This window comes from Stegodyphus dumicola, chromosome 6 (genome assembly GCF_044657685.1).
Source record: "Stegodyphus dumicola isolate Sdum_Otavi_A_Nest chromosome 6, ASM4465768v1".
Classification (NCBI taxonomy): Eukaryota; Metazoa; Arthropoda; class Arachnida; order Araneae; family Eresidae; genus Stegodyphus; species Stegodyphus dumicola.
In genome coordinates, this window is record NC_140773.1 from 121,095,460 (window position 1) to 121,110,443 (window position 14,984).

Consider the following 14,984-nt stretch of genomic DNA (forward strand, 5'->3'; position numbering starts at 1 on the left):
TGTTGTTCGGTTCTAATGTTAAACTCGGAATAGTTTGGCGATGTTTGGAAAAACGTACGCTCTCTGCTTTCAACTTCCTTCTTCAGAAATTCCAAAATGTTAGTCACTGTGGTTTCTGTGTCAGGGGTTAAAGATCGATTAAACTCTAAAACCAATTCGCTAGGAAGTATCCTTATTAACAGTGGGCATAACAAATAGCTGTAAGAATTCGAAGTGACATTAAGGGAATCAAGGCTTCTAATTTCAATTTCTAAGCTATCATATAAGTTACATAATGTTTTAATATCATCTATTTTTTTAACTGGCTTTAAATTCAGCAGACGATTCATATGTGCATTTATTAAAATGTCCTTTCTACCAAACCTTTCTTTCAGAATATTTATTGCCTTAGCATAATTTTCGGCAACTAACGGTAATCCCTTTATTGACATTAAAGCTGCGTCCGTTAGTAAAGATGTGAGGTAATTAAATTTGTCTACATCCTTTAAAGCAGAGTTATTATGTATAGCAGATTCGTATTGAGCCCAAAAACTTTGAAATTCACATATTTCACCTTTAAATTTATTTATGGTTAGTTTCGGAAGTTTAACGCCATTTGTATTTGTGTTCTCTACCGTATCTATAGTAGCAGAATTATATGGCAACTCATTTAATTTAACACATTTTCTATTTCTAAATATTCTACTGATCTTCGATTTACACAAGGTAATTTTATTTTTATATTCCAAGCTATCCTGTAATTCAGTTTCGTACTCTTTTTCATCTGTTAGGATAGATTCGATTTCAGAGTTCAATATTAGTATATCGTTTTCATTTTCATTTAAGATGGATAAATCATCTTCTAATAAATCAAATTTAATATTATCCGATTCTATTTCCTTTTCCATTTTAGCTATCAGTCTTGTTACTGATGCTCTTAACATTCCTCGCTTCTTTTTTAGTGCTTTTAACTTATCCATCTTAATAATCAATATTCAATCACTAATCGAACAATAATAAATACTTAAATCACAATATATCTAAAGATCACTGTTATCCTGGGTTTCGGCACCATGTTGCAACTTATGATCTCTTTTCTTATTCTTATTATTTACATTTTAATAACATCGATAAGTGAAATTTTGCTTACCTTTCTTAATAAATATCCACAGGAACGCTTGGAATTCCTTTTCATTTTTATCACACAGAAGTTTTATTTACAGCTATGTACAAGAATTGTATGCTTACATTAGAACATTCATCATCTTTTTTTTTTGTTGTTGTTGTTGTTGTTGTTGCCACTACATCTAACTCAAAAATCCGCAATGCGGTAAGAAAAATATAACAAGCTAAAAGTAAAAAATGCTGCGCCCTCTCGTGGCCAGCTACATAAACTGTAACACGGTGTAAGTCAGAAATAAGAGTATTTGGAAAATATTTCGGACATATACCAAGTGACTATGTGAATGTTGACATTCACCGGTGAAAGTCGACATTCTCCAGATTTCGGTGTTTCACCGTAACATATACACACAACAAATACATATGCACATACATACATTTGTGAATCTGGTCCCGATAACAGAAGAGTACCCACATTTTATATGAAAAAAGTAAGAAAAGTGTGGTTAGAAAAAAGTAAAGCATATACCCAATTTTTTGTTGAAAAATTATTATCTGGGTTGACTGCAAAATTCCTTTAACTGAAAACTTTTAAATGAGCGCATTTATATAAATATACATTGATGAGGAAATATAATATTATGAAATGTTAACATGACTAAGAGCTAACGAACATATTGACAATAAAGACTACTCAATATCAAAAATATGATAAATTTAATATCTTAAAATGAATAAATTGACAGTGATAATATGTACTAAGAAAAAGCCATCAGAAAAAATAATATTGAATTGTGATATGTGGCATGAAAAATGATACTGCATGAATAGGCTCTAATAATCTTAGACACTTCATATAAAGACAGAATGAAATGAAAAGTATATTATTATTAAACAAATCTATATCCATATTAAAGATAATCCTAGTATATTTTTAAATATATTTACCATCCATTAATTTGAGCATTTGCCATGCCTCCCAAAGCATGTATTAAACCTGGACCCGACACTACAAGGCAGACACCTGGGCTATAAAAATTTATATTATGAAACAGACAGAAAAGAGAAAGTAAACTGAAAACTGGAATTTATCCTTTAAAAAAATTTTTTTTTAAATCATCAGCACATCCCATACGACTTAAGAAAACACACTACCAAACTAAATAGTGTTGCATGCATATGGGTTCGTAATAGACTGAATGAACACAGGTTCGATGATAGGTTAATAAAAAAAAATTATTTTATCAAAATAAGCACTTCAAAGTTCTGGAATTTTCCGCAGAAGTACTCCTACAGGTGTCTCAGTATCACCCAGTACATCACCAGTACCCACCTAAAGAGAAAGCTAACTCAGATTTATCTCAGTTTAAATAAAATAGCAAACAATAAAGTAGTATATTCACTGTCAGGAAAGGGAAAATATTTAACTTTCAATTAACATTCTTTATAAACTTAAAAAATATCTTTTCATAAATTATTAGTAAATATTTATTAGGCATTATTAAGAAAAATGAAAGTAAAAAAAAAATTCCAGATGAAAAATTCTCAGTAAAATTTTATGTGGAAGTTCAAAGTTCTAAATAACTCTTGCATTTAAATGTGCATAAGCTACATTTGGCATAATTATTGCTTATAACAAATATGCCAAATTTTAAAATGTGCCAAAATAATTCACATATATCTTTGGAAATTCTGAATCCAAAACTCTAATCTTTTTAAGGTATATCTAGAAATGCATCTATCTACTTTAAGGTGATGGTAAAAATTTGACAGTTTATATAATTCAAAATATGTTTTCAAAAAAATAATTTTCAAAATAAATCAAAAAAAATGTATGAATTTTATTTCATAAAACTTCGAATTATGAAAGAGCAAATTAAGTAAGTTTAGTTTATATTATTAAACTAAACTATTAAGTTGATATTATTAAATATATGCAAAATTTAATTAATATAGCAAGATTAAAATTTTTACTATTAATTTTGAAAAAACTGTTGCTACGAGTTCTATAAAACTTGGCATTGGCATAATTTGAGTTGCAGAATCGAAATATGGAAAAATATTGCCATGTTGTTTCAAAAAGTCTAATTTTGTACCAAAACTCACATGTTAAAATAACGCTATATACAGTCATAAGTCTTTAATCCGGACCAGTTGGGACTTTAGCGATTCCAGATTATTGGTTTTTCCGGATTATAGATCATCAGTTTAAATCTGGTAAGATGGCATGCAGAAATTATAAAATTAAAAATATGAAACCATAATTTATGAAATAAAGAGCAATTATGATCTAAAGAATATTAAAATTTACAAAATAAAAAGCTTTATATTTTTTTGTTTACTTTATTAAACATTTCTTTCAACGCGCGCATGCGTAAAGCATACATTACGCATAGTCGAAATTAGAAAATTGCAACCAGAAAACTATTTGATGTGTATTCATGATATTTATAATGACGAGGAATTTGATTTAAATCATATCGAAGATGGAGTACATCGAGATGAAATACTACATTTAGCAAGGAATTATAAGCTGAATAAAATAAAAACATCGGCCCTGAAGATAAGGATAGTGCTGACAGATCAACTTCCAGTTCATTGCGCACTGAAGGATATGCGTCCAAAGGATATGCCTTTATCCATTTTTTTCAGCAATTCCATTTTTTGTTTGATGGACATCGAAACATGCTTTCGCTTTGTAGATCCTTTGGTAGCTCCAGAATCGAAAATTCTTTTTGACATAATCGAAAGTTCAGGCTTACTTTTATAAAATTGCTCTAACAGTCTGCAAAAAATAATAAATACAATTAGAAGATACAATTAGAAGATTGAGGAACAACGCAATCTGCAACATGAACTGAAATAGATAATTTTAGCTTAGCTTATACTGTCCATTATACATTAAACGCGCATGCATAAACGTATTATGTGCATGCGTTAACGCATTATGCATTGACGCATGCACAGAAAGTTTGTAGCTTTGAGGTCCGGATTAGGGATGTCTGGATTAAAGACCTTTGACTGTATACATAAATCTAATGCATATCCTAAGTGGCCCTTTCGACACATCGTAGTTGAATTTCGTCAATTTTCCAAATAAAATCAGACATACAGAATTGTCTCCTCATTTTTTCCTGAGAGGATGTACATTATCAATCTAATTATATTATGTGTATATGTTGGTCTAATGTTGTACATGTTGGACATTATCTTCTACTACTGATTTTCAGACACTGGTAATAATATTAGAGTGAAAAAAATATAAAATCTCAAGTTTATGCCCTAATAAACTACAGTCCCACAAATCACACATCTTAAATTCCAGGTTTAGTATGGGTAATTCATTAGTTAGAAGTCAGTTTCCAGTTGGAGGAATTATAAAACCCAAGTTTCAAATTAAAATATTTATGAGATTTGGGTTATCACAATATAAAGTATTTTTATACTCTTTCAATCATTCTCAAATGGTACAAAGCATGAGGCATTTTCTCCCCCCTTATTGCATAAATTTGTAGCATAGTTAGAAGCATATCTGGCTAGCACTCATGAGGTCTAGCGTTCAAATCCCTGGTTGAGTGCGTTGCACAGTTTTCATGTTTTTGCTTTCAAAACCTAATGACTTAACACTATTGTAGAAAAGCATAAAGAAAGAAAATTAGCAAAAAGTTTTTAATATGGCTAATAGAAGACATATAATTCATATGCATGGATGAATAATTACCATCTTCTGTTGTTATTTATTCATCCATGCATATGAATTACAGTCAAAAGTCGTTAATCCGGACTCATCGGGACTTTGGCGGTTCTGGATTATCGATTTTTCCGGATTATAGATCATTAGTTTAAATCTGGTATGATGGCATGCAGAAATTATAAAATTAAAAATATGAAACCGTAATTTATGAAATAAAGAACAATTATGATCTAAACGGTATCAAAATTTACAAAAAAAAGCTTAATATTTATTTACATTATTAAACATTTCTTTCAATGTAAGTTGTTTAAGTTGCTTAGTTTTATGTGATAATACTTTCTCTTTAGTTCTATAAACAGACATAATTTCTTGTTCAGTTACAAAGTTCCGCTGTTCAAGTCCTATAATTGCTGTGTCGAGAATACCGACTAATTTGTCAATCAAAATTTTTTCGTTTTCAATAACCTCTGTGTCACTTTCTTCACTATCAGAAGCAAATTATAATGACGAGGAATTTGATTTAAATCATATCAAAGATGAAGTACATCGAGATGAAAATACTACATTTAGTAAGGAATTATAAGCCAAATAAAATAAAAACATCTGCCCTAAAGATAAGGATAGTGCTGACAGATCAACTTCCAATTCATTGCGTGCCGCGGCGGTCCTTTGAGGTCCAGATTATAGATCATTCCGGATTATGGGTGTCTGAATTAATGACTTTTGACTGGAATACAAAATAGTTATTTAGATGCTAATTTGCCATTCCCCGTTATCTTGAAATGGGATTTTGCATCTGTAAACTATAAATGGGTAAAATACAGATAACTATAAATGGTGAATCACTTTTTCAATTTTTGCCACCAAATATAATTGCCCTGCAGTTTTATGTACAATCAAAAGTCATTAATTCGGACAACCATAATCCAGAATGTGATCTATAATCCGGACCTCAAAGCTACAAACTTTATGCGCATAGGCATTTACGCATGTGCGTAACACCTTTAGGGCTGCGAATATGCGTGTGCGCATAATATGTTTACGCATGTGCATTTAATGTATAACGGACGGCACAAGCTAAGCTAAAATTATCTAATTCAGTTATTGCGGCAGATTGCGTTGTTCCTTAATCTTCGAATTGGATCCGGCTTATTATTTTTTGCAGACTGTTAGAGCAATTTTATAAAAGTAAGCTTGAACTTTCGACTATGTCAAATAGAATTTCCAATATATATTTACTAATATGTAAAGGATCTACATAGCGAAAGTATGTTTCGAAGTCCATTAAACAAAAAGTGGAATTGCTGCAAAAAATAGATAAAGGCATATCCTTTGTTTCTCAAACCATTCCGAAATCTGTTTATCAATTTCATGCTGCTCTGGAGGGGGGGAACGCCACGGCGTGCAATGAATTGGAAGTTTATCTGTCAGCACTATCCTTATCTTCAGGGTAGATGTTTTTATTTTATTTGGCTTATAATTCCTTACTAAATGTAGTATTTTCATCTCGATGTTGTACTACGTCTTTGATATGATTCTTCGTCATTATATTTTGCTTCTGATAGTGAAGAAAGTGACACAGAGGTTACTGAAAACGAAAAAATTTCGATTGACAAATTAGTCGGTATTCTCGACACAACAATTATAGGACTTGAACAGCGGAACTTTGTAACTGAACAAGAAATTATGTCTGTTTATAGAATTAAAGAGAAAGTATTATCACATAAAACAAAGCAACTTAAACAACTTACATTGAAAGAAATGTTTAATAAAGTAAATAAATGTTACGCTTTTTTTTGTAAATTTTGATACCCTATAGTGTTGCATGGCATCAACTTGTCAGCAACAGTGCTAGTGACTGCTATGAACTGTAAATTAAACAAACTCGTAAAAAGGGTTTAAATCGCTTTTTATTCCACTTTAGAAATAACAGCTGTGTTCACTTGACGCTCACAAACTACGCCGACCCGGCGGTTTAACAAAACAGAAATGTAAAATTAAAAATAAATGTCAGGATCAATAAATAATGAGATCACTACCTACGAGGCTCTAATATCGTAACTAACTTAACCGCATTCTAAGATACAGCTGAGATTCAGCAAGCTTACTGATTAAGCAGTTGAAGATTCAACGAACTGCCAAAATAGGCACACAGGCCAAAACACGCGGTTCTTAAATTTCTACCTAGCAAACTTCACGCTCGCGATTCAAGAAGCACACATACAATCTCGTTTCCCTTCTATTTAAACTCAACTTACTTCTGCTAAAATTTGAATATACTGTGCGTTCTACTACAATTTACATACTCTGGCATTGGCAATTCTAGGGGAAAGTAAAGGCTTGACAGGAAAGATAGCTTAAACTTAAAATAAACGTTAGTTAAAATAAATATAAATCTTACAACCCTTTAGATCATAATTGTTCTTTATTTCATAAATTATGGTTTCATATTTTTAATTTTATAATTTCTGCATGCCACCTTACCAGATTTAAACTGATGATGATGTATAATCCAGAAAAATCGATAATCCGGAACCGCCGAAGTCCCAATGAGTCCAGATTAACGACTTTTGACTGTATTCATGTTGCAAAAAAAAGTTAAAATTGGTGCAAATGGTACATCAAGTGAAATTTTGCTCACTTTGAAAAACTTTTGACCTCTTTTGAAATCATTCTTTAATAATATTGTATGTTGTTTAACAATTGCATACTTTTGATTTGCAACAAATCTTTTCACATTTTTCATATTTACCAATGTGTGTTATACTTTTTAATAGAGAACATAAATAAATATATCCCCCCCCAGAATCTCTATTAAAACTTCTATTATTCTTCCAATGTGACAACTTTGTTAGTACAGTTGCATTAATTGACGAACAAAATTTAAAACTGAGCCAAACTGAAAAAAATCAATCAAATTGGTGGTATTAACACAAAGTACTGTAATTTCTACATAGTCAATTTGTTTTGCAAATTAATGTTTTACTAGACTTATTATATACACCATGTTCATAACACAATTTTCCATTTCTGTTACTTCATACAGTTATTTTCAAACACATAGTCTAGCATTTCTTGTTTTAAATATTCATATAATTTTAATTTATTTATCTATCTATTTATTTAATTTTCTATTTTATTCAGAACTTTGTCATTTTTTCTTATATATGATAATGCAACAAGAAATTTACTTTGAATTAGTAAAATGTGAACATAGATATGAATTCATGTTATTAAAATGTTTGATAGACAGACAATACTCACATCTTAGTCAAATATCCAACAGCACCAGCAGCATATGAAGCCTGTAAAATACCTAAAATTTAAAACTGAATGATGCCATAAAAATAGTAACATGAAAAACTGCACAGGAAATTGAATGATGGCATACAAGTTTTTTTTCTTCAAATAGAAGAGAACAAGATGCTGGTAAAAATTTAAAAAAACTGAGGAAGTGAAGTTTCATATCAATAGTATTTGTAAGCAATAAATATTTCATGTTATAATATCAGTTTAATTTTTAGCAAGCTACTAAAGACTTAGGAAATGTATTCTCTGATCTGCAAGGCCATATATACATGGTCAAGAATATTTTTTGCAATGTCTGTAACAACATGCATATATATATGCGTAGATATAAAAAATATATTCAAGAAATTAAGGTTACATATAACACATACATAAATGCAGGTATAAAATACCAGGGGCACTTTGTTATTAAAATCAAGAAAATAATTTTTTTTCATGGTAGTTTTGGGAAATTTGTTCTTTATTAGTGAAAATCTGGGCCGGTCAGAGGGTTAAACATATTATAGAAGCCATAGTGGGGGGGAAACAGATTTGGCACAATTAATTTCCAAAATAGACTGCTGACTGAATACTAACTAGGACGTCAGGTAGTAACCTGACATCCTGCACACACAACCTGTTCTTTCAAGAAAAATATTTCCATGTACTATAGACAAACTGAATGTGTATATTGACCATTCTTTTAAATGTGAAATATGTTAACCATTTTTTTAAAAAAGAAATGAGAAAAATTTAAAAGAAAAGAGAAAAGTATCATAAAATGCACTTATAAATTAATGATGAAAGCTTTTGGAGATGCAATCTTAGAAGCTGTAGGCATAAGAAAATATTTGTGTTAGCATTCAGCGATTTCCACGTACTACTTGTAAAATTCAGCCGCCAAGAAGGTACAGTGGTAAGGGAGCCTGAATGCACTACCAAAGGGTCCGGTTTTGAATCCCGGAGAAGGCATGGATGTAAAATTGTCTGTGCCTTCATAGAGATAGTGGTTGTAGCCTATTAGGTGTCTCTACAATAAAATAGCCAGCCCATCTGCTCTTAGTAGTGGCCAATGCCATTATGGGCAAGTGCCTGCCATTGGGGAAAAAAAATTCTAAAATTAAAATTGGCATACAAGAAAGAAAAATCTTTTTGAAACCATATTAACAACAACTGTATATTCATAGCCATCAGAAATTAAAGGAAGAAATAAGCATGAGGTAAAAATTTACTCTACGGTACCCATTGGCGAATTGTTTTGTTTTTGGCGCTAAGATCGGCCCCAATTTCAAGATGGCCGCTACAAAAAACCAAAATAAGAAGCCAAAGACTTACACAAACTCAGTGTCCATGTACACATCGACCTATTTTAACTTAAAAGAAACATCAGAGAATTGCACAAACTAGGCATTGTGCACTGCCTTAACTTTTTCCATGTACACATTAATTTATTTTCACTTAAACAAATTCAGGAAGCTAAGTTAAAACTATCATGGTAACCAAAAAAAATTCACAGCTGTCTTAACACACAGAGAAAAATAAATAACCACAAATACAAAACAGAGAGGAATAAATAACCAAAAATACATATTTCCTAACATAAAAATATTAAATAACAAATCTTTTAACAAAAATTAACACACAGAGACAAGTAAATAAATGAAACACTAATTTTTTAGCATACCGTTTTTCCACGTTGCACGTTGTTTAGGCTTTTCACTACCATCTCCTCCATCCTCCAGGTAAGCAATTCAATTAAATTTTTCATCTCCTCCATCCTCCAGGTAAGCAATTCAATTAAATTTTTCATCGTTTTGCCTCATTCGTATCTGTCAGCAACTGAAGCAACTTTCATGCAAAAATCAAATGTCTTTCATCCATCATCCAACCCATACAAAAACCTCAAATTCAGAATTTCATCATAATTCACCCCACCAACATTCATCCTCTTAGTCACCTCAGACATATTCAAATGACAGTACCCACAGCAAAATAATAGTGAGTTCAAAATACAAGACCATACCACGCACATGCAACCAAACACAACAATTGAAAAGAATGGTAAGAGCCAAAAAACCAGGTCCATATGAAAGGGTTACTATTACAAAAAGTAGCCAAAATCTAAATTTATGATTGGCATTTGGCGATATTCACATAAAAAACCCCTTTCTAATGACATAAACTAAAAAAACCTAAAATTTTCCCCACGGCTAGTTTCTAACATTATCAACATTAGGGTTACTGAAAAACCTATTTCATGCAGCGGGCTTCCAAATTTCACAAACAACCAATACTACTTGTCAATTTTTCAGATAAAAACCAAGGGGTACCGTACAGTAAAGATTAGCCAAGCATGTAATTTTGGTAAGTTTTTCTTTAAACATTCCAGATTTTTTTATTATTATTATTATTATTATTATTTCTGTGTTCTTCCTGATTTGTGATTTTTACAGTCCACATTTTTTATACACGCAATACTACAAGTACCATCAAAGTTTATGATAAAATTTTCTCTCTCTCTAAAATTAATATGGCTTTAAACAACTGCATTTTTACAAGTTAATTTGGTACTTGTTTGCCAACAGGAAACCTTACCAAAATAAAAATTATGATAATTTATTTATTCCATTTCATGAGTAGCATGCTCATTATAACCACATCTCTGTAAATAAAAGGGGATAATGAAAATTGATCCTACAGTAATTTTCCATCCAAGATTTTCTGTTCTTTCTTTCCTTCTCATTTATTTACCTCCATGATAACAGTGTAATCAGTTCCAAAACGGTCAACAATACTCCTGACAAATATGATAATACTATGGCAATGATATTTTGAGACTTTGAATCATTAATTATAATAAATGAACCTATATTTTAATGAAGATTTTACTTACAGCCTGTTCATTTCTCATTCCAATGTACTTTATCCCAACTTCTTGCAATGCTGTAGCTACTTCAATTACAGGTATGCCAACAACTCCAAACGCATACTGCACTCCCTGTAAATTAAATCTTTCCCAATCAATAAATAATGAAGGGAATAAGCCAAAATCAAGTACTCATTCGTTTTCTTACTAACAATATGAATAACATTAAAAAATACATAAACAGACAAGGAAAAAAAAGGAAAGATAAATATTTAGTACGAGTAGAAAATACAAATCCAAACTAAATTTATAAAATACACAAATTAAACCTATTTCCCCACAATTTTATTCAAAGTATTGCTAACAATATCAAACAAATGACATTCAAATATTAGAGACTTTCTTCACGGTTTTATAATGTTGAAACAAACTACTGCGAAAAAAATAATCAGAGCAATGCACTCAGATAAAGAATAAAATTCACAAAGAAATCTGTTTGAAAATAGCATCTTTTCAAATTTGAATTGTGCAACTATGTATACTAAAGCAAGAAAGATATTTAAAAATGACAGAATGAAAAAAGCATTGTTCTCAGTTCTTTATAAATCAGCAGAGTGAGGAGTTCATCAAAAAGATAATTTTAAAACAATTATCCAACTACACTCATTCATTCATAATTATACACATAAATATTACGCCATTATTTTAGCATTTTGCTTTCATTAGAAGTTATTATTTATAATACTTCCTAACATAATAACGCTTACCAAAACAAACAATTAGAAAGAGATACTTCAAACAATATCCAAAATATAAACGATAAGATTTAATATGTTTCCTATACTGAAAGAACTGACATTATAATAACAATATACAGATCATTACTTGAGATTTCAGAGCTTTAGCCACAATCGAAACAGATGAAGTGTAAGATGTGCCTGCCATATTTTAATAATCAAGGAAACAAACTCAAAATGCAGACTCTGTTATACAATAAAAATTACTGGTAAAATACTAGTATACGGTGCAGCCTTGGCGCGACTTTAAAAATTATCGCCAACACCAAAAATGATCCAAAAAACGTCTATATATATACTATACACACATAGTATATGTACTATATACATGGTATATACTAAGTTTATTATATATACTAAGTATATACTAAGTTTATTATGTTTTCTTTGAATGACCCGTTAACTACTCATCGTATATGTCCCGTTTTTACTGCTCATCATAAAGTCGCCAAAAGTAGCCAAATCCCGTGTGCACCAGATACTAGGATTAAACCAAATTACTTTTCTGTCCGATATTCATCGTCTGCTTTTTCATATGACTTTGCTTCCTTCACTTCATTTCAGAATCGATGAAGACAAGTAATTCTTTGGCAGACATCTTGGAGGTAGGAAGTTGTGGTGATGGCGATAAGGAGCGCGCCTTGCGCCCTCCGATAAGTGTGGCAACCCTAGAGGAGAAATTTCTTACGAGTAGCGAGCAGAGCAAAACAGGCAGGCTGTCGGGCAGTGTGCGCGAAGTTCCTAAATAAAGCTTAATTTTTATTGTGCACTATGTCTTGTTAATATTTATATTAATACAGTAAGAACATAATCTGTGATATGGAATTCGAGGATTGGTGGTAAAAACATAACCGGAAATCTCCATAATGGTAACCCGGACTGTGTTAAATCGTATGAACAGTTCTCAAGCACTTTCGGTTTTGACTACAAGCCATCACTCAAGATCTCCAAACCAGAAGTAATGGATTACATCGGTTTTCATCCTCCAAATCACAGATGAGTACTAATTATAGATCATTTTATAATTCTGTTTTCTACTTATCATTTAATTTCATTTTCTTTAGTTAAATTTTTCCTTTTATTTTGGCTTAAAAACCTTGCACAATGTCTGATGTTCATGCCGTCCAAATTCCGGTTTATAACCGATCAGACCCATCTTTATGGTTTTTTATGTGTGAAAGTACCTTTGCTCTTGCCACCCCCAAACCTATCACAGAATCCATTACTAAATATAATTATGTAGTTGCTCATCTTCCTCCAGATATTGCATCAATAGTACGGGATTTACTTATGAAACCAGACCCTATTGATCCATATGCAAAGCTTAAAACTGAGTTAATAAATCGTTCAGGAGAATCTTCTCAGCAAGAAATTCGCCAATTATTATCTGGAGAAGAATTAGGTTCTCGAAAACCTTCCGATTTGCTTAGAAATATGAAACGTCGAGCAGAATCTTTAAATGTTCCTGATAACTTAATGTTAGAATTATTCCTTCAACGTTTGCCTTCGACTGTTCAGTCTATTTTGGCAGCGGTTTCCAATTTAACTGTAGATAAAGCTGCAGAAATTGCCGACAGAATTTTAGAAGTAAATCCAACCCCAGGGACTTGTGCCGTTTCTCGCACAGTCGATCAGTCTCTTGAGGATAAATTATTTAAACAAATAGAAAAATTAAACAAACGTATTGATCGCATTTCTCTTTCTCGTGGTCGCTCGCCAAATCGCGGAGATCGCAATAAGGAAAGAAGCAATTCCAAAAGGAGAGATTATTCTGTTTGCTGGTATCATAGGCGTTTTGGGAAAAAGTGTAGAGATGACAAATGTACAAAACCTTGTTCATGGCAGGGAAACGAAACCAGCAAAGAATAGAGGCGACTTATTCTTTGCCTCAAGTTTCACGTCGCCTGTTCGTTCGTGACCGTAGAACAAACCTTTCATTCTTGGTCGATACCGGCTCTGACGTGTCCTTACTTCCAGCAAATAATTCTCAAAAACGGAATTCGTCCCAACAAACACTTTTCGCTGCTAATTCTTCTACTATTCATGTTTATGGTCAAAAAACACTTTCTTTGGATTTCAAATTAAGACGACAGTTTACATGGACTTTTCTTATAGCAAATGTTAGTACACCCATTCTTGGAGCAGATTTTCTCCATTTCTTTGAATTGGTGCCTGATCTCAGAAACAAATGTCTCAAAGATTTAAAAACGCATTTTAAAACCGTCGGTTGCGTGAAAAATGCAAGCATTTATTCAGTAAAAACTGTATTTAGTGATACACCATATCACAAAATTTTAAAAGAATTTCCTTCAGTTACTAGATTACCAGATCCTAACCAACCTGTTAAACATAACACCGTTCATTATATCATAACTAAAGGTCCACCTGTGGTTGCAAAACCTCGTCGGTTAGCTCCAGATCGCTTAAAAATAGCAAAACAAGAATTTCAAACTATGATGCAATTGGGGCATTTGAGACCTTCGAGCAGCAATTATGCATCCCCACTTCACATGGTTCCAAAAAAGGGAAGTCTGGAATGGAGACCTGTAGGAGATTATCGAGCATTGAACGCTCAAACAATAAAAGACAAATACCCTATTCCATGTTTAGCCGATTTTACTGCTGCATTGCACGGTACTAAAATTTTTAGTCATGTCGACCTGATTAAGGCATACCATCAAATACCAATTAACCCAGCCGACATCCACAAAACCGCCATATGCACACCATTCGGTTTATTCGAAAGTATCCGTATGCAATTCGGCTTATGCAATGCATCTGCGACTTTTCAACGTTTTATAGATGAAGTCACGCGGGGTTTAGAAGGCGTTTACGCTTTTGTCGATGACTTGCTCATAGCCTCTAAAGATTCTGAGGAACATTGCAGGCATTTGAAAGCTTTATTTTCCAAACTTCAGGAATATGGACTTTGCATAAATGTTTCAAAATGCACCTTTGGTCAAACGTCTATTGATTTCTTAGGTTTTCACCTTAGTGAAAACGGAATTGAACCTCTTCCTGACAAAGTCAAATGTATTTTAGATTTTCCTCAACCTACCACTCTCACTCAGCTTCGCCGATTTTTAGGCATGTTTAACTTTTATAGATGTTTCATACCTAAAGCAGCACATATTCTTTCTCCTTTAATAAAATTGTTAGAAGGCTATATTAATAAAAAGAAATCTCGTTCTCGTGTTCAGGATTCATCCCCACAATTAAATTGGAACGAGAATGCTGA

At 32.0% G+C, this 14,984-nt stretch overlaps 1 protein-coding gene across 13 annotated transcripts in view; it reads right to left on the minus strand.

Annotated features, from left to right (window-relative positions):
- Hacl (2-hydroxyacyl-CoA lyase) overlaps positions 1–12,323 on the minus strand; it is a 173,320-nt gene extending 160,997 nt beyond the window's left edge. For 7 of the 13 annotated variants that reach the window (XM_085818857.1, XM_085818860.1, XM_085818859.1 and 4 more), the window contains exons 1-4: positions 11,835–12,320; positions 10,977–11,081; positions 8,060–8,100; positions 2,050–2,130 (exon numbers count right to left, since the gene is read on the minus strand). In XM_085818857.1, the coding sequence (XP_085674983.1) occupies positions 2,050–2,130; positions 8,060–8,100; positions 10,977–11,081; positions 11,835–11,894 (287 nt within the window). In that variant the 5' untranslated portion in view covers positions 11,895–12,320. Of the gene's footprint in view, positions 1–2,049; positions 2,131–8,059; positions 8,101–9,767; positions 10,889–10,976; positions 11,082–11,834 lie in introns of those variants that run through there. The other 6 variants (XR_015041707.1, XM_085818854.1, XM_085818865.1 and 3 more) reach the window with 5 other exon arrangements.
- Positions 12,324–14,984: the final 2,661 nt, after the last annotated feature.